The sequence below is a fragment of the Podarcis vaucheri genome (genome assembly GCF_965113315.1).
Source record: "Podarcis vaucheri genome assembly, chromosome: 3".
In the NCBI taxonomy this organism is placed as follows: Eukaryota; Metazoa; Chordata; class Lepidosauria; order Squamata; family Lacertidae; genus Podarcis; species Podarcis vaucheri.
The window spans coordinates 108,926,824-108,945,261 of NC_138761.1; the positions used below are offsets into that span (position 1 = coordinate 108,926,824).

Here is an 18,438-nt window from a genome sequence, read left to right on the forward strand (position 1 = left end):
CTGCTTCTCATAAACTGGCAAAACCAATGAGATGCTGAATTCCTTACAGTTCAGCAGCTTGAGGCTCCATTTATAACAAAAGCTATTAAAAGTGAATTCAGTATGGTGACAAATTTGAGCCCCAGTTAAGAGGACAGGAAAAGACCCACCAATTATGGCAATAGAGTAAAATAGGTAAAGGACCTCTGGACGGTTAAGTCCAGTCAAAGGTGATTATGGGGTTGCAGTGCTCATCTCACTTTCAGGCCGAGGGTGCCAGCGTTTGTCCACAGACAGCTTTCCGGGTTATGTGGCCAGCATGACTAAACCGCTTCTGGCGCAATGGGACACTGTGACGGAAACAAGAGCTCATGGAAACGCCATTTACCTTCCTCCCACAGATGTACCTATTTATCTACTTGCACTGGTATGCTTTCAAACTGCTAAGTTGGCAGGAGCTGGGCAGAGCAACAGGAGCTCACCCCGTCATGGGGATTCAAACCGCCGACCTTCTGATCGGCAAGCCCAAGAGGCTCAGTGGTTTAGACCACAGCATCACCCACAATAGAAGGAAGCCTCCTAAGCAAAGAAGGCTCTGAATCCTTCTTCCTTCTCTTGTAACAATGGCAGTGTTTTCTAGAGGCATAAATGTATCTTGTTCTTGCATAGAGAGTTGTAATCTCAGTGTACCACTCAGGACTTGCTTGTCCTCATATCCAGAAATGGTAATGATCTTATGCTGTAAGTCATCTCGGCCCACCAGATGTTTTTGAGACTACAATTACCATCATCCCTGACCACTGGTCCTGCTAGCTAGGGGTCATGGGAGTTGTGGTCCCAAAACATCTGGAGGGCCGAAGTTGAAGAAGCCTGCTGTAAGTCTTTAGGTTCATACATTCATTCACCCAAAGTGATTCCTAAAACCACTTTGAGGTTTGGTTATAGCCAAGTGGTATATAACTATTGAGGAATAAATAAATAATAACAAGCCCATGTAACAGGAAGACTATTATATATTATTTTCCAAATTGGGACATGATCAATTATTTCCATGTTCTTTATTTTCATGAACTTTTACCATCACTGCAGGTCCATTGAGGACACGTGTCTTTGGCTCCCCGTGACCCTCATCAATTTTCCAGGTTTCTTTCAGATTCTTCACATTTTGAAATTATTCTTCTACCATAGCTTTCCAGTCTTCCTCCACTCTCCTTATTTCTTCCCATTCATATCACACATTTTGGGGGACTATCATACTTGCAACCACATCATGAAAGCTGAATTAGGAAATAGTTGTGGATGACACAATTTCTAATGTCGAGAATGAAAGCTTGTTTATAGCTTGGCAACAACGTAATTTCCCCTGCCTACATATGTCACTGTTTTTGTCCATGCATCAGAAGGTCACAGAGGTGAATTTATCCATACCCACCATAGACTTTTACTTGCTTTATGTCCCAGTCTTATTCATCATCTACATCAACAGCATATTTATGTGGCAAACACACACCCAGTGGCTAAATATCTCCTCTAAAAAGAGTGCCCAGAAGAACATAGAACATTGTGTACTCACGTAGTTTGAAGCCAGATCTGGATGAAGGTAATCAATGCCTGCCAAATAGATAAATAAAAGATGGCAGATAAAATACAATCAGCACATTACAAATGAAAATAGCAAAAAAAAAAAAAAAAACACGTTTTGGATAGCCACAGAATTAAATTGCTCTGCATATAAGCATGCTGCAAGGAATAAGATAAGTGCATACTTTTAATCCTTTCTTATTTAGACTACTATTAAATGTTACACGTGCGGTTGCACAAATTCAGAAATACCTTTGGGATCTGAGACAGAGGTTAGGGCTGTAAGAGCTACAGATTAGATTTACCAGTGGCCGTAACAACCTCTCAAAGGGACATGTTAACAAGCCACAAACAATTCCACCAAAGCTGTGGGTAATATAATGAATTGAAAAAGATGTTTAAAATAACGTTTGAAAAACAAAACAAAACCCAGAAGCTTTCCTTTTGGGAATTTTAGGGACAGAACTACCCAAACTGTATAGAAATTTATTCATGTATGCGACTACAGCGGCAAGGATGTTACTTGCCCCAAAATGGAAAGAAGAAGAAGTCCCAGCAAAAGAAGGATGGATACAAAAACTTATGGAATATGCAGAAATGGCAAAACTTACTGGACAAATAAGAAATCAAGATAAACTTTTTATGAAAGAATGGAAATGGTTTATTAAATATTTACAAATAAACTGTCAACAGATAAGAACATTGGCAGGATTATTGTAATAGCCTGCAGTTTTACAAGAGTACATATTTAAAGCAGATGAATAAGTGAGTAAATTGAGTTAATTTGGAATATGCAGAATATATATATATATATAATAAGGAACCGCAGAAAAAGGGGGAAGGAAGTCGAGTTTTGAAATGTTAAAATGATTGTAAAATTATTGAAATGTATAAAACTGAAAATCATTAAGAAGAAGAAGAAGCAGCAGCAGCCGCCGCCATGGGTTATAGAATATATAGTAGATGAGTTTGCAGAAAGCCTAGATTTGAAAGCTTCACACTAAAGTCATCATGTATCTGAGAGCCACAAAATATACTTCCACGGCCACATCTTGATTCCAGCAGCCACACTACTGCCATTAATTGCCCCTGTTGCTTTTCCAGAACCACTGCCTCTCTGGTACCCACATCCATTTCACCCTTTCTTATTCCCTCATCTCATATCTTCCAACATTCCTCATGCATGCACAATGAGATTTATCTAGAACTCGTATTCCATTGAACTTACATGTATAATGTTTGATATTTTATTTTATATGTTTTGGAAGCCTTTGGTTCATTAATGATGTCTCGTTTAATGATGCTCATCATTTCGTGGGGTGGGTAGAGGTTGCCTTTATTAATGTTTCTGGGTGAGCATTTTAGGTTGCATTGTTCACTGTTTTATTTTTTTCTGGTTTTATATTTCTTACATGCATTGCATTTTACCTTCTCAAGTCTCTTTGAGACTATTGTATAAAGCGAGTGCTTATTACAATGAATAATAATAATTCCCCACATTTCTGCATCATTTGATGAATTTATAAAGAATAACTGGTCAGCGTTTTCACGCATATTTCTCCCAATAAGCATATATTTGCAAGCTGTTCCCCTAAGTTAAAGCATTTTTCAGTTCTTTTGCTGCGAATATATGTATTTTTATGCAAACTTTCAGTTAATATTCTCATTTTTGTGCACATTATTTGGCTGCAGAAGAGCATCCAAAAAATAATAATAATCAGAGAAGCGTGAATTTTGAAGGATAGCTATGTTTTGCTTCCTATATTGCTTTGGTAAGCATGAATTAGATAGTTTTCCATTACAATGCAAACCAAACTAAAAAGAATTCTGCTATGCACCCCTCAGCAGTAACAGATGGCATGGTTGGGTGGAAAAACTCACCTTACCTCCCAAGAGCTGACTTGCTGCTGCCTTCCAGAAGGGAGAGGGACAAGGTGGCATAGTGTACCGGTAAATGCACCAGCAGAGGCAATCCGGTGTTCTTGCCAGTGTGTTTGCACTGCACAGACCTCCCTGCCACCTCACCCCTTCCCCTGTCCTTCCTGGTACGCAGCAGTGATCAGGAGGTAAGTTGTGCATGTGGAATTTGATTGATCTGGTGCGACCCCCGCTAATTGATTTGCGATCCTCAATTAGCTCTTTACTGCCCGGCACACTTCTCCTGCCGCACGCTCTGCTCCGAGCTCTCAGTCACGCCGTAGCAGAGATAGCACAGCGGTGTAAAACTGTCATGTAGCTTGGCTTCCAGACAAACACACACAGTCCAGGTTTGTCTATTTACAGCTTTTATTCCAACATTTCTCAGGAATTTCCAGGACTATTTGCAGCCATGACAAAACTGCATCCTTTCCCCACAAAGTACAGAGTGGGACTGGCATACTCTTCCCAAGCTCCTCCCAAGCTTCCAAAATTGACGTCAGAATGGTGTGGCATCATGGGAAGAACTTAACCCGTTAAGTTCCAACCTCAACACCCCCCCTTGCTGCACCTTCTGACAAGACCCTTTTGAGCTCAACACCTTACCCTTTGCCTTGTGCTCCTTCCCAGCATCTTTCCCAGGCACCTGTTGAACCCTTTCAACACTCCCAGAATCACACTGTGCGAATTTCGCCCACGCACATGTTGCCTGGTACCTTTCAGGTGGAATGCCCTTTGTTGTGCGACTAGACCTTCTGGGCATAAACTCAGATGTTACCTCTGACTCACTGCCACCAGGAAATGTGTCCTCAGCATCACGGGATTCCCCCTCTGACTTAAAACGTTTTCGAATCCTCTCCATTACATTCACAGGGGAACTTGGCTCACTTTTGGGTGTTCTCCTTACATCTTGTGGAGAAACTACCGATACCTCCTCCTGTTCCTGACTTTGGTCAGTTGTCTGATCGTCTTCATCAGACTCAGCCTCTCCTTCCTCCCCCTCAGAATCTTCCTGTTCTGAATCAGAGAGACACTCTGAAAGAACATCACGCTTGACAGCAGCTTGTGTCTTTTTATCCTGCTCATAGAACTCAGCGTGTTTACTGATCAGTAACTTACTCTGATCACCTGATGGAAATGCAAATCTCCATGCACTCGCTGTTGGCTCATACCCACAGAAGATCATTTTTCGGAACTTGGATCCATCTGGCCCCTGCAAAGCAGCAGGTACCGGCACAGACGCACGTGACCCGAACATACGCAAAAAATGAATCTGGGGTTTCCTGCCATGCAACAAACCAAACGGTGTGTCCCCTACCATGGAATTGTAGGTGCGATTCCAGGTGAAGCTTACATACTTGATTGCCTCCAGCCAAAACCTTGGAGGTAACCCAGAGTCTTCCAGCAACACCTGTGCAGTTTTAACCAGAGCCTGACACTTCCGCTCTGCCACCCCCCACTGATTGGGTGAAGTCACTGTGTGACGTATCCCTTTCTTGTGAAAGTACTTCTGCAAAGCAGAACCTGTAAACTCAGCTCCTCTGTCACTTGTGACAGCTTGCACTTTGGTGGAAAACCTTTGTTCCACCCCCTCAATCCACCCTTTGATCAGCTGTGCTGCATCATCCTTGGATTTGAGACCATGTATCCAGGAATTCTGAGTAAAATCCTCCTGCATCATAAGCAGAAACCTTGACCCTCCCAGACTTGGTTCCTTCACAGGACCCCACAAATCTATGTGAATCAGTTCAAAAGGCCTAGTGGTTATCCTTTCAACCTTTGGATAACTGCATCCTTTTACCTTTGCCAGTTTGCAAGTTTCACAACTTACAGCATGTCCACATTCTGAGATATTACAACCTTTGGAAACTTCTGGCAGCACCTGTAGTTCTTCAAGAGAACTATGAGCTGTTCGTGTATGCCAAGCATGTACGCATGAATCATGATTGGGAATTGTAGCACGTAGTGCTTGTGCTTTCTCAACCTTCCCACCACCCTCCAGAGACGTTTTAAGAATGAAGAGATCATTCTGCCCCTTTTTAACCTTGGCAAGCATCCTCCCTCCTTTGGAGATTGTGCAAACATCACCCTGAAAACAAACCGTAAATCCCTTTTTCAGTAAATAAGGCACAGATAAAAGACAGTGGTGCATCCCAGGAACAGTACAACACTCCAACGTTTCCTGTAAAATACAAAAATGCAAATTTACAGCATTAGTCATTTGTCTTTTCTGTCCATTTGCAAACAGTACAGTTTTCCCGGCAGGAATTGCCGTGCAGTTCCACCTCTCGACAGCAGGTGTCTCTGGAATCAAATTGCGATTAGCTGCAGAGTCAATAACAAAACTTAGCTCTTGGCTTGCCCCACGGCTGTCTTCAGCCAACGCCAGACTAGCCGTGATCTGATAAGTCTCCTGACGTTGTTTTCCTCGTCCTTCTCTTGCGTTCCCACGCTGACCTCCCCTTCCAGACTGGTTCCCATGGAAACCCGACTGATTCCCATGGAAGGTGTCCTTGAAGCCTTCCTGTGCAGCTGCTCTCGCTTTCTGTGGGCAGTCTCTTTTGAAATGACTGTGAGATCCACACACGTAGCACCGACGAACTCCAGTGGAAAAACACTGCCTGGGTCTCCTCCCAGCTGGCCTGGCCCTCCTTCTCCCTCTTCCGGAAAAGCACTCCTTGCCAGATCCGCCCCCCCTGAACTGCCGCTCCATTCCAGCAGGTTCAGTGGAAAACTTTTCAAACTTGCCTTTGGAACTTTCCGCCCCCCCCCCCGACTTGCTCACTAGCACTCCTTGAGGCTAAATCATCAGGAACAGGGGCTCCAGCCATCTCTAGGCTTTCAGCTTCCATCTGCCCTAGGCCTCCTGCTGAGCCTTCACACAGACGTTTCAGCACACTCCAGGCCTCACACGCAGATTCAACGCTTTCCAGGTGATGTTGCAAATTAGCATGAACACCTGCTCTCAACATGCAGACCTCAGCTCTCATAGCTTTCTCCCTCTGCATTTTCTCCTCCAGAGAAACAGACTTCAGCTTTCCTGCATCTCTGTCCACCAGTTGCACTGGTTCCCTCTGGGAAATGTCCCAAACCTCCGTGGCTATGAACCACGCTCTCACCCATCTTGCCCAGGTATTCCACGCTTGGGCGGTGAGTTCCTCAAGCTGTTCAAACGGAGCTTGAATCACCTCCTGGCCATCTGCCATGTTCTCCCGTTCTCCCAAGTGGGCCCCAAGCTGTACTTACAAAAGCACCAGCTCCTCTGGCGTGGAGAAACGATTCCTGGCAACACAGGCACTTTCTGCGTCTTTCAGCTTGCTTGCTTGCCTCCGCCTCCTTCCGTGCTCCTCTGCTAGACACCGCAGATTTCACAGCTCCCGGCAGCTCTTCCGTGACAGTTTTACGATAGGTTATTTAGGTTACCCATAACCTGTGGAATTTGATTGATCTGGCGCGACCCCCGCTAATTGATTTGCGATCCTCAATTAGCTCTTTACTGCCCGGCACACTTCTCCTGCCGCATGCTCTGCTCCGAGCTCTCAGTCACGCCGTAGCAGAGATAGCACAGCGGTGTAAAACTGTCATGTAGCTTGGCTTCCAGACAAACACACACAGTCCAGGTTTGTCTATTTACAGCTTTTATTCCAACATTTCTCAGGAATTTCCAGGACTATTTGCAGCCATGACAAAACTGCATCCTTTCCCCACAAAGTACAGAGTGGGACTGGCATACTCTTCCCAAGCTCCTCCCAAGCTTCCAAAATTGACGTCAGAATGGTGTGGCATCATGGGAAGAACTTAACCCGTTAAGTTCCAACCTCAACAGTGCAGTGCCGCCACACCATATAGGAATTCACCAAAATTGAATTCCTCAAGTGTTCTTACTTTTAAAGCCCTAAATGACCTCGGCCCAGTATAGCTGAAGGAGAGTCTCCACCCCCATCGTTCAGCCTGGACACTGAGGTCTGGCTCCGAGGGCCTTCTGGCGGTTCCCTCACTGCGAGAAGCGAGGTTACAGGGAACCAGGCAGAGGGCCTTCTTGGTAGCGGTGCCCGCCCTGTGGAACGCCCTCCCATCAGATGTCAAGGAAATAAACAACTATCTGACTTTTAGAAGACATCTGAAGGCTGCCTTCTTTAGCAAAGTTTTTAATGTTTGATGTTTTTATCGTGTTTTTAATATTCTGTTGGGAGCTGCCCAGAGTGGCTGGGAAAACCCAGCCGGATGAGTGGGGCATAAATAATAAGTTGTTGTTGTTTTGTTTTTTTAAAAATGATATTTATTAAGGTTTCAAAGAAAAAAATTTACATAGATAGAAAGAAAAGAAAAAAAGACAGAAATAAGAATAAAAGAAAAATACAAAATACAAAAAAGATAAAAAACACTTTAAAAAATACATCAATCTTTCCACCTTACATTCATTTCCTTGCTTCCCTGACCTCCTCATACCTCCCTTTTTTGTATTCCAATTCAGTTAGTTAATTTAGCAATTTCTTTCCCTCTTTGTTTTTATCTTAATCCTTTAACTTAATATATTATAACTTTGGATTCTCACCTGTTAATAATCCATTTTTACATACACCTTTATAACATTACTGCTTAAACCACTTAACTTCATTCTGACACCATTCTAACATTCATTAATTTTGCAATATTTCTGTAAATAATCTTTAAATTTCTTCCAATCTTCTTCCACCGACTCTTCTCCCTGGTCTCAGATTCTGCCAGTCATTTCCGCCAATTCCATGTAGTCCATCACCTTCATCTGCCATTCTTCCAGAGTGGGTAGATCTTGTGTCTTCCAATACTTTGCAGTAAGTATTCTTGCTGCTGTTGTGGCATACATAAAGAAAGTTCTGTCCTTCTTTGGCACCATTTGGCCGACCATGCCCAGGAGAAAGGCCTCTGGTTTCTTCAGAAAGGTATATTTAAACACCCTTTTCATTTCATTATAAATCATCTCCCAGAAAGCCTTAATCCTTGGGCACGTCCACCAAAGGTGGTTGTTGTTGTTGTTTTGGAGGAGGGAGACTTTCTATCAGCAATGTACTACAGAAATCATGTTTCATATCTGAAGCAAACAGAATTGAAAAGCTTGCTAGAGCCATGCCCAGGATTTTCTTGCATCAGTGAAATTGGTTTAAATCTATGGTTTGATTATTAGATTGCCTGAAATACTACTCCTATTTCAGATTCTGCTCGCTCCCTCCAGTTAGCCAGGTCACATACATACCACTTCTGTGCTCAGTCACTGTGAAACGTGACAAGTCATTCTGTGGGCCCAAGTAAAATAAGCCAGGGAGCTACAAGGCATGTGCAAATGGATGGGCAGACAAAAGGGGCATCATTTCCCCTGTGGTGTATCTCTAATAACAATGATAGGTCCCTGTGGATCTGTTCCAGCACAGTGACAGGGTTGCTTATTTTTAGCAGAACGATAGAACACTTACAGAACAAATTTGAAATGCACTGTAATGTACAGTGAGGCAGGCATTGATATATCTCACATGTTGCAATATAAATGGTAGCATGTGTGTTTGTGTGTATAATTCTTCTAAGTTGCCCTAAAACTGCAGAGCAAATTTAATGACACAATTTCCTCTTTGAAACTCAACTTCCATTTCAGTTCTTCTGGGCAAAACAAAATAAGCTGACAGCTGTTGTACCTGAACTAAAATAGCGCTACCCATGGCACATTTTTGAGAACCATAATTATCCATGAATTGTAACCCAGGAGAGCTTTCTGTAGATGTTCCCTTGGCTGAAGTGAATCTCTTACAAAGTCCTCATTAAAATATCCATGTTTGGAAGTTATGCCTTATTTTTAAATCAGATTTCTCATATGATACACACTGAGAGTCATGATATTTTAGTTCACTTACCATCATCCATAATTCCTATAGTTACACCTTTCCCTGTGTAACCCAGCTCCCACGCTTCAGCTACATTCAGATCAAGTCCAGGAGTCCCATCTGCTTGCCCAGTGTTGATCTAATGCATAAAAAAATTACAAAAAAGAAAGCACAAGAGAATTATTTCCTTGGCACAAAACAGACTGTTTACATCCACTGAGAGTCTACTTGATCCATCTGCCACAGGCTAGCCTTCATTTGCTTGGGAAGGAGGCACTAAATCCGGGAAGGCTGGCAATAAAATAAGAGAAGGTTTTTAAAAAAGATTTGGATGCAATGGGGCTGATGCATTTCATTGCTCAGTCAGAACCAGAGGTTTGCTCTAAAATCTGGCTTGAGTGACAGATCACAGCCTGTGATCATGCAATAATGAAAATGATTATGCCTCTGAACATGTCAAAGGTTAACTTGTATCAAGCCAGACCATTGGCCTATTTAACTCAGTAAGGGACCCCTGGATGGTTAAGTCCAGTCAAAGGTGACTATGGGGTTGTGGCACTCGTCTCTGCTTTCAGGCCAAGGGAGCCGGCGTTTGTCCACAGACAGCTTTCCGGGTCATATGGCCAGCATGACTAAACTGCTTCTGGCATAACAAAGCACCGTGCTGGAGGCCAGAGTACACGGAAACACCGTTTACCTTCCCGCCGGAGTGGTACCTATTTATCTACTTGCACTGATGTGCTTTCGAACTGCTAGGTTGGCAGGAGCTGGGACAGAGCAACAGGAGCTCACCCCATCACAGGGGTCTGAACCACTGACCTTCCGATCAGCAAGTCCAAGAGGCTCAGTGGTTTAGACCACAGCACCACCCACATCTCTATATTGTTTACATTAACTGACAGCAGCTCTGCGGGGCTATCTCTGTCTAGGCAGGGCTGTCGTTAGCGAATCGTCCAATCAAAAGAGCTTAACTTTAGCCTCATCGTGTCAAAAAATAATTGGAAATAATAGAGTGTGTTTGCTATATTCTTCCATACCAAGACATGCTTGAGGACTGCAGAAATCTGAAATTGCTTTCCTGATGGAGAGGGATGGAAGTTCACGGTTGCTTACCAAGTACCACTGCTTTGTAAATAAAGGATCATTCATGTTGATGTCTATTTCATTGATATCTCTGTAGCCTCTCTTCCTCCTCCCAAAGCCTTCTTGCTGCACAGCCTTCTTCACCTGCAACAGTAATTGTATTAAAATTGTATTATTACCATATCATTGGTATTTGTGAAACAAGAAGGGTATTGCCTTGTTGCTTACCATCTTATACATTTTTTAGTATGGGGAGGGACCTAAACACAGGAGCAGAGATGGAGAAGGAGCAGCTCTCTTCCCCGGGTCTAAGCTGCACCTGGGAGATGTGTGGAAGGTAGCTACCTCAGCACTGACCCAATTCTACCAGGGCGCAGTTCCATTCATGGATCAGGCCTGACCTGGGGGCAGAAGCGGCAGAGTAGAGGAACTGTGGCAACAGCATTGCCGCACCTCTCCTCTGCTGGGCTCCAGCATGCAAGTAGGCGATGACAGCTTCTGCGGGGAGATCCTCCTCACACTGCTGGCTATGCCAGCGGCTCCTGCAGATGGTGGACCAGAGTTGCTGGCTTGGGCACATCACTGGGGGCTGCACTGCAGCAGTGGCAGCCTCTCCTCTCCCGCCCACTGTCCTGCAGCTGCTACAAGCTGCAAAAGGGTGGAGGCCAGCAGTGGTGGCCATGAAGAGGCTCGGCCAGCTCATCGTCCTCCCAGAGCTCAGCAGCGGTTCTGGAGGGGGGAAGCAGGACAATCCCAGATCCAAAGAGAAGCCAGGAATGCTTCTGTGAATCTGAGATGTCCCAGTAAAATCAGGGCAGTCAGGGATCTGGTCTTTCAGTTTTCTGTTCTGGAGTTATCTCAATGAGTACTGGTGTCCAGTTCCATTCTGCTACTGATCAACATCCATCCATTCCCAATACAGTGGTACCTCAGTTACACACGCTTCAGGCTACATACGCTTCAGGTTACAGACTCCGCTAACTCAGAAATAGTGCTTCAGGTTAAGAACATTGCTTCAGGATGAGAACAGAAATTGGGCTCCGGCGGTGCGGCAGCAGCAGGAGGCCCCATTAGCTAAAGTGGTGCTTCATGTTAAGAACAGTCTCAGGTTAAGTACGGACCTCCAGAACGAATTAAGTACTTAACCTGAGGTATCACTGTACCCCCTTCAGGAAGTCAGATTCACACATATTATACCAGTTACACCGTTAAATACTTAGCTTCTGTACGCACACGCTTTTGCCCTTCCTCTGTGTTTGAAGCACAGGTGGTCTACCATCAGCTCATCAATCCTGGTGTTCAAACACAGGGAGCGAGTGGGAGCAATTCTGGGTAGAAAGGAAGCAGTTCCTAGAACAGCAACGGCCATCCTTGTTGTGCTTTGGGATTTCCATATTAAGTGCTCTCAAGCTTCGTGCGTTAATAGTCAGCAGAAGTGGGATGGCATACATAAATGGAGCACCGAATCATTAAGAGGTGATTCATCTACAAGCCCCTGTTTGTGCTCTTTGAGAAAGGGGTACCCAATTGAATTAAAACTGGAAAACCTACAGCTGGCAAAAGAGAACACGGTATTTTCAGAGCACCTAATTAACCAGCGGAACATTACTATGTCACAAGGCTTTATTGAGGTGGAGCGCTAAGAAGGATTCGGAAAAAGGATTAAAGCTTAACATGAATGAGGATTTTATGACTATGGTGAACAAGGTATAGAGAGAATGAAAGTGCAGCTGCCAGGTTGGGCAGAAGCCAACTGTGGATGGTTTTAAAACTGTATCAGCTTCCAAAGGTAAGCGATGAAGTTAATGCTCATGACTTTTGTGTCCATAGTGTATTCATTCTGATTTCTTTCTCACCTGGCCCCTAAGGAGTTAATGCACACAAAAAGGGAATGTCTTTAACAGTGCATAAGCCATGGCAATGCACAGTTGACAAAACTCGAGTTGAGCTTTATCTCTGATGGTGCAGGATTGTACCCCCCCCCCTCTCCACACACAATGGAATGTCTGGTGGGCCACAAATTCCCAATAAGATTTGTGTCTGTTGGCATCTATCCATTTATCTGGTGCCCTGAAGATTATTGAGCAGTACAACTCCCGTCATCCCTGACTAGCCACGTTGGGTGAGGTTGATGAGAGTTGTAGTACTTGGGGAAGGCTACCTTCCTATTAGGGACGCAGGTGGCGCTGTGGGTAAAACATCAGTGCCTAGGACTTGCTGATCGCAAGGTCGGCGGTTTGAATCCCCGCGGCGGGGTGAGCTCCCATCGTTCGGTCCCAGCTCCTGCCCACCTAGCAGTTCGAAAGCACCCCTAAGTGCAAGTAGATAAATAGGTACCGCTTTATAGCGGGAAGGTAAACGGCATTTCTGTGTGCGGCGCTGGTGCTGGCTCGCCAGATACCGCTTAGTCACGCTGGCCACGTGACCCGGAAGTGTCTCCGGCCAGCGCTGGCTCCCGGCCTCTAGAGCGAGATGAGCGCGCAACCCTAGAGTCGGACACGACTGGCCCGTACGGGCAGGGGTACCTTTACCTTTACCTTCCTATTAAATGGAAAATCTTCGAAACAATGAGGCCATCCAATTCCCTGGCAGGCTTTCAAGGATAGCAACAGAGCTGGTTTAATATCTGGGAATTGGTTTAATTGTCTTTCAGACACTTGCCTTACTGCTTGCATTTTTGTTCTTCTTTTCCAATTATGTTCTATTATTGTTGCTGCTGCCACTGCTTTAAATATTGTTAGCCAGGTGGCAGGATGCATTCATAAATAAATAAATTAAAATTATGCAATGAGATTGGCTCTGTAATTTGAGTTGAATCCTTACAGTGTTGGGGGGGGGAGTCTCAAACTGTACACATGGGCTATCTTAGAAAGTAAGGAGAAAAATGCCTTAGGGATGGAGCCAGTGGAAGGATCTCTTAAGGTATTGGCTCCACTAGGAACTAGTTCTGTCTCTGTGGACTCAGCTATACAGCTGCAAATAAAACATTTTAGGTGTGTTGTAAAGTGCAATATACAAATGTGACCCTAGATGGCAATGGTGAGCTATGGGAAATTCAGTATATTTTTCAAAACACTTTTTTAAAAAAGCATTTTCACAGTATTTTTATATGTGTGTAGATTCGACCTGTATGTATTGTTTCATATTTACAAGGCATGAATTACTGTGAACAAATAAATCAACAGAACAGAACTCAAAAGCATACTTCAAAGGAATTATGGGGTTGTGTTGACCTTCAAGTGGTTTACACTTGCAAAATCCTACTGACAATGCAGAGCTTAGGGCAAGATTTGCTTTGGTTGTCTTGCTAACCCTATACTTCATTTGATGTACAGTATATGGTTTGCAGATCAGAAAAATGAAACTGGGAAAACATTGCTAAGTAAGTGAGAGCTGTCTATCACCCAAAACATATGCCTCTGCCCTTGGGGAATTTTCAACAAAGCATTGGTTACATTAATCATTAAGTACTGCTATAGCTCCTGGGACTCCATGGACTTCTTGCAGTCCATTGGACTCTCAAGAGTCTCCTATGGTGCTGGAGGAGACTCTTGAGAGTCCCATGGACCGCAAGAAGATCAAACCTATCCATTCTAAAGGAAATCAACCCTGAGTGCTCACTGGAAGGACAGATCCTGAAGCTGAGGCTCCAATACTTTGGCCACATCATGAGAAGAGAAGACTCCCTGGAAAAGACCCTGATGTTGGGAAACATAGCTCCTGGGATAATATCCTTCATTAGGCTCGGCATTTTCTGATATTCCAGGGTGATATATGGATATTTCATCAAAAGACAAGAGATGTTTTCTTGATAGCTGGGAATCTCCCTCTAGCTTTTGGGCTGTGAAACCCGCTATGATCCTGGAGAAACTGGCAATTGGTAGGAGTGGGCTGAGAAACAGCACAGGTCCAGTTTGCAATATGAATTTAAAGAGAACCAAACAGGGGAAAGCAAGAGTTGTGGGTTGGTTAAGGCATCTCCAGATTTACTTGCTCTCTTTAGGACACAATTCAGGATTGTTTGTTTGTTTGTTTTATTTAAATTTATATACTTCCCAAGGAACCAGGAAGACCAAAACTTCAACAAAGAATGGGGAAATTTTATAATTTATTTTGGGGACCATTTTAAGCAAGATGAAAACGCTAGCAGGATTGCGACAACACTTGTAACATAGCAGGAACTATGGAGGCAATGGAGTTATATAAAACATGGACGATTGAAAAAGATGCAGCAGGAAAGGTTTGATAATGGTACCCTTTGGGGGTGGCAAGGGGGAAGTCCAGAGATGCAGAGGAATCTCTTAACTGTTGATTTGTATGGTTGTATTGTTATAATTTTGTATAGGTAAAGGTAAAGGGACCTCTGACCATTAGGTCCAGTTGTGACCGACTCTGGGGTTGCGGCGCTCATCTCGCTTTATTGGCCGAGGGAGCCTGCGTACAGCTTCCGGGTCATGTGGCCAGCATGACTAAGCCACTTCTGGCGAACCAGAGCAGCACACGGAAACGCCGTTTACATTCCTATTTATCTACTTGCACTTTTGACATGCTTTCGAACTGCTAGGTTGGCAGGAGCAGGGACCGAGCAACGCGAGCTCACCCCGTCATGGGGATTCGAACCACCGACCTTCTGATTGGCAAGTCCAAGGCTCAGTGGTTTAACCCACAGTGCCACCCGCGTCCCGTATAATTTTGTACATGTAAAAGCAAATAAAAAATAATTCTCTCTCTCTCTCCCTTCATCCAAAGATCAAAGGGAAAGGTTTATGGCATAAAAATGCAAAATGAAAACAAAACAAAATGCAAAAACCAAACAAAACAAATAGAAAAACTAATAGCCTTAGCAAACACCTTGATGGTTAAGAGCAGTTCCACAATAGGACCAGATTCTTAGAGGCGTGATGGGCTCTCACTTACGGGAGATCTTCAAGCAAAGAATGCACCAGGGACGGATTTCCAGCATCAAACAGGGGGTTGGACTAGAGGAATGTTTGTTAAGCAGGAGAATGGACTCTAGTGTTGTTATGTACTGAGTTGAATAGGATCCAAAAGGCAGCAGTCTGATTGGTCCTAGAACAATAGGATCCAAAATGCAGCAGCCTATTGGTCCAGAACAATAGGATTCAGAATACAGCAGTCTGATTGGTCCTAGAACAATGCAGCAATATGATTGGTCTGCAGGAGCCACCCAATCCAGCTCCAGATGGAAGTGAATCCACAACCTGATTGGCCTACAGGAGAATTCCGGAATTAGCCAATCACGTGCAGCCCATTGTGTAAATAATGTATATAAAGCAGATACTTTGAGGGTGCTTTCATCCCTCCTCACCACTATGAGCTGAATAAAGAGCATGAAATCCACTCTCGACTCTGAGTATATTTCAAGTGTGTTTATTAACTCTTTATTCTCACATCAACCCTGTCAGGTGAGTTGTTTTACAACATAGTAGCTGACTTCAGATCAGCCGAGTTTGAATGTGAGCCCTGATCAAAGGCCAGTACACTTCCTAGGTTATCAACAAGGTTCCGTTAAGAAGAGGACACTTCTATGGTACACAGACAATGAGAAATCGCAAAGTGATTTGCAAGAATGCAGGGGGGGGGATCCTTAAGGCAACAGCAAACAATACTACTTTTTAAACACAGTCGTAAAATTCAAGATGCAATGGACATTGCATACTTGTGTTTCAGGTCTACACTTAAAACATCATAGATGTATGCCTATTGTTGTGCCATTTCTGTTTAATAATGTAATCAAATTCCCAATTGCAGTCCCCCTATTTAGAGCTCTCCCTCTCACCCATGCCTAGATCATTAACAAACGCCTTGCTGTGACTCCATTAGAGAAAGGCTCCACATACTTCAGAAGATAGCCTCGTGATTATAAAATACCAACAAGGAAAAAAATGACACCTAAGTATTGAGTTTTAATATACTTCCACTTAGGCATGGTGCATAAAATAACTGGGATGCTAATAAACCAGCAGGACAGTGAGGCAGAACAAATTAACAAATTCATCTATCGACTTCATGACTACTCCGGGGGGGAGCGCAAGCATCATAACATCGTAAACTGAAAGCATGCTGTGCGCTCCAAGGAATGGTAAGAAAATAGCCTCTGCATCTTAATGCAGCAACGTGAGCAGGGCTGATGAGCAGGATTGGCTAAGAGCATCATCCTTGCTGCCTTCAATGTGCTGCACTAGGAAGGATGATTCCTTCCCCACCCCCACCCCCCTGCCCCCACCCCAGCATTATTCCCTTGGCTATCTTTACCCAAGCTCCAAATCCAAATCCTACTCTTTTATAGAGATCCCCATTGGAACTGTTGCCTGAGATATGTGTGTGAACTTGCTTATACAACATATTTGCATTTGCAGACTTTTTTTTCTTTTTTTGGCCATAACAGAGACTAATTAATTAATTAATTAGTTTATTTGTTTATTTATTGAATTTATATACTGCCTTATACCCAGAGGTCTCAGGGTGGTTCACAGAATAAAATCAAGATATAAAACCAGAAAATACATAATGAAAATAAAAACAACAACCCAATAACACCCCCCCCTAAAAAAAAGAGACACATTTTAAAAGGGCGTAGGATGTCAGTCAGATCAACCAAAGACCTGGTTAAAAAGGAATGTTTTTGCCTGGCGCCTAAAGGTTTATAATGAAGGCGCCAGGTGAACTTCCCTGGGGAGAGGATTCCACAGACGGGGAGTCACTGCAGAGAAGGCCTGTTCAAATGTGAGAAATGGGACTCACAGTACTCTCCTGATCTACATCCCTAAACTGGTTTGGGCATTCACGACTCAAAGCTCAAGATGAATTCACTTTCCTAGGCATATCATAATGGGTATCCTGTGAAGAGAGTGCTTGAATACTGTAGCCAGAACAGCACCCTCTGGAAATTATAAGACAATTCTCATCATCTCATTGAAAGAGATGGGTTTGCTTAGTGTGGAGAAGGGATGTTTAAAAGGGAAACATCAAATACCACATACTAATATTACTATAGAAGAAACATCAGCATGCTGAAGGGTTTTGTACCTTGGCTATCCTTTGAAAGATGGGCCCAGGAAGGCCGGAAGGGGAGGAAGATATATTACCCTTTCCAGAGGGCATGCTTAATGCTCCCATGGTGAGTTATCAAGTGACTCTTGTGTCACTAGCCTAAAAAGAATGCCCTTTTCCAAGGCGTGACATCTTATTAGTTTTCCTTTTCCTAAAGTGTAAGCAGAATCACTGAAGGGCTGGCTGAAGCATTTAAATTATTCCCCATCTTCATCTTTTAAATGTTCCCTAAGACTCTCATGGGGCATTACCAGCACAGAATGTAGATACTGATGAGAAAGTCTACTTACATCTCCATCTACATAATATAATAATAATAATAATAATAATAATAATAATAATAATAATAATAATAATAATAATAATATATTATTTATACCCCGCCCATCTGGCTGAGTTTCCCCAGCCACTCTGGGCGGCTTACATCTCCATCTCCATCTCTCACTCACTGAATGATCAAACCAAAGGAGATCGCTATGCCTCTAGAGCCCTAGTGACCAAGGAGCCAGCAGAGGGAGATGTCACAATGAAGGGCGTGTCACAAGGACCTCCGCAACCTAGCAACCACCAGCACTCAACTGACACTGCTCTCAACTGACACTACTAAGTTTCCTTACCTGACTTTTAATCCATGTTCAGCCCCAACACATTTTAAAAGGGCATTGGATGTCAACCAGATCAACCAAAGGCCTGGTTAAAAAGGAACATTTTTGCCTGGCTCCTAAAGGTATATAATGAAGGCGCCAGGTGAACTTCCCTGGGCAGAGCATTCCACAGATAGGGAGCCACTGCAGAAAAGGCCTGCTCTCATGTTGCCACCCTAAGGACCTCACAAGGAGGAAGCACATGAAGAAGGGCTTCAGAAGATGATCTCAGGCTCTGGGTAGGTTCATATGGAAAGAGGCAGTCCTTGTGGTATTGCGGTCCTGAGCCATTTAAGGCTTTATAGGTC

General features: G+C 43.8%; 1 protein-coding gene across 1 annotated transcript in view; it reads right to left on the reverse strand.

Moving 5' to 3' along the window:
- Positions 1-18,438, reverse strand: part of PCSK2 (proprotein convertase subtilisin/kexin type 2) — a 126,334-nt gene that overhangs the window by 48,754 nt on the left and 59,142 nt on the right. Inside the window, exons 3-5 of the mRNA XM_082215540.1 lie at positions 10,443-10,556; positions 9,360-9,468; positions 1,553-1,590 (exon numbers count right to left, since the gene is read on the reverse strand). Coding sequence (XP_082071666.1) covers positions 1,553-1,590; positions 9,360-9,468; positions 10,443-10,556 — 261 coding nt within the window. The remainder of the gene's footprint in view (positions 1-1,552; positions 1,591-9,359; positions 9,469-10,442; positions 10,557-18,438) is intronic.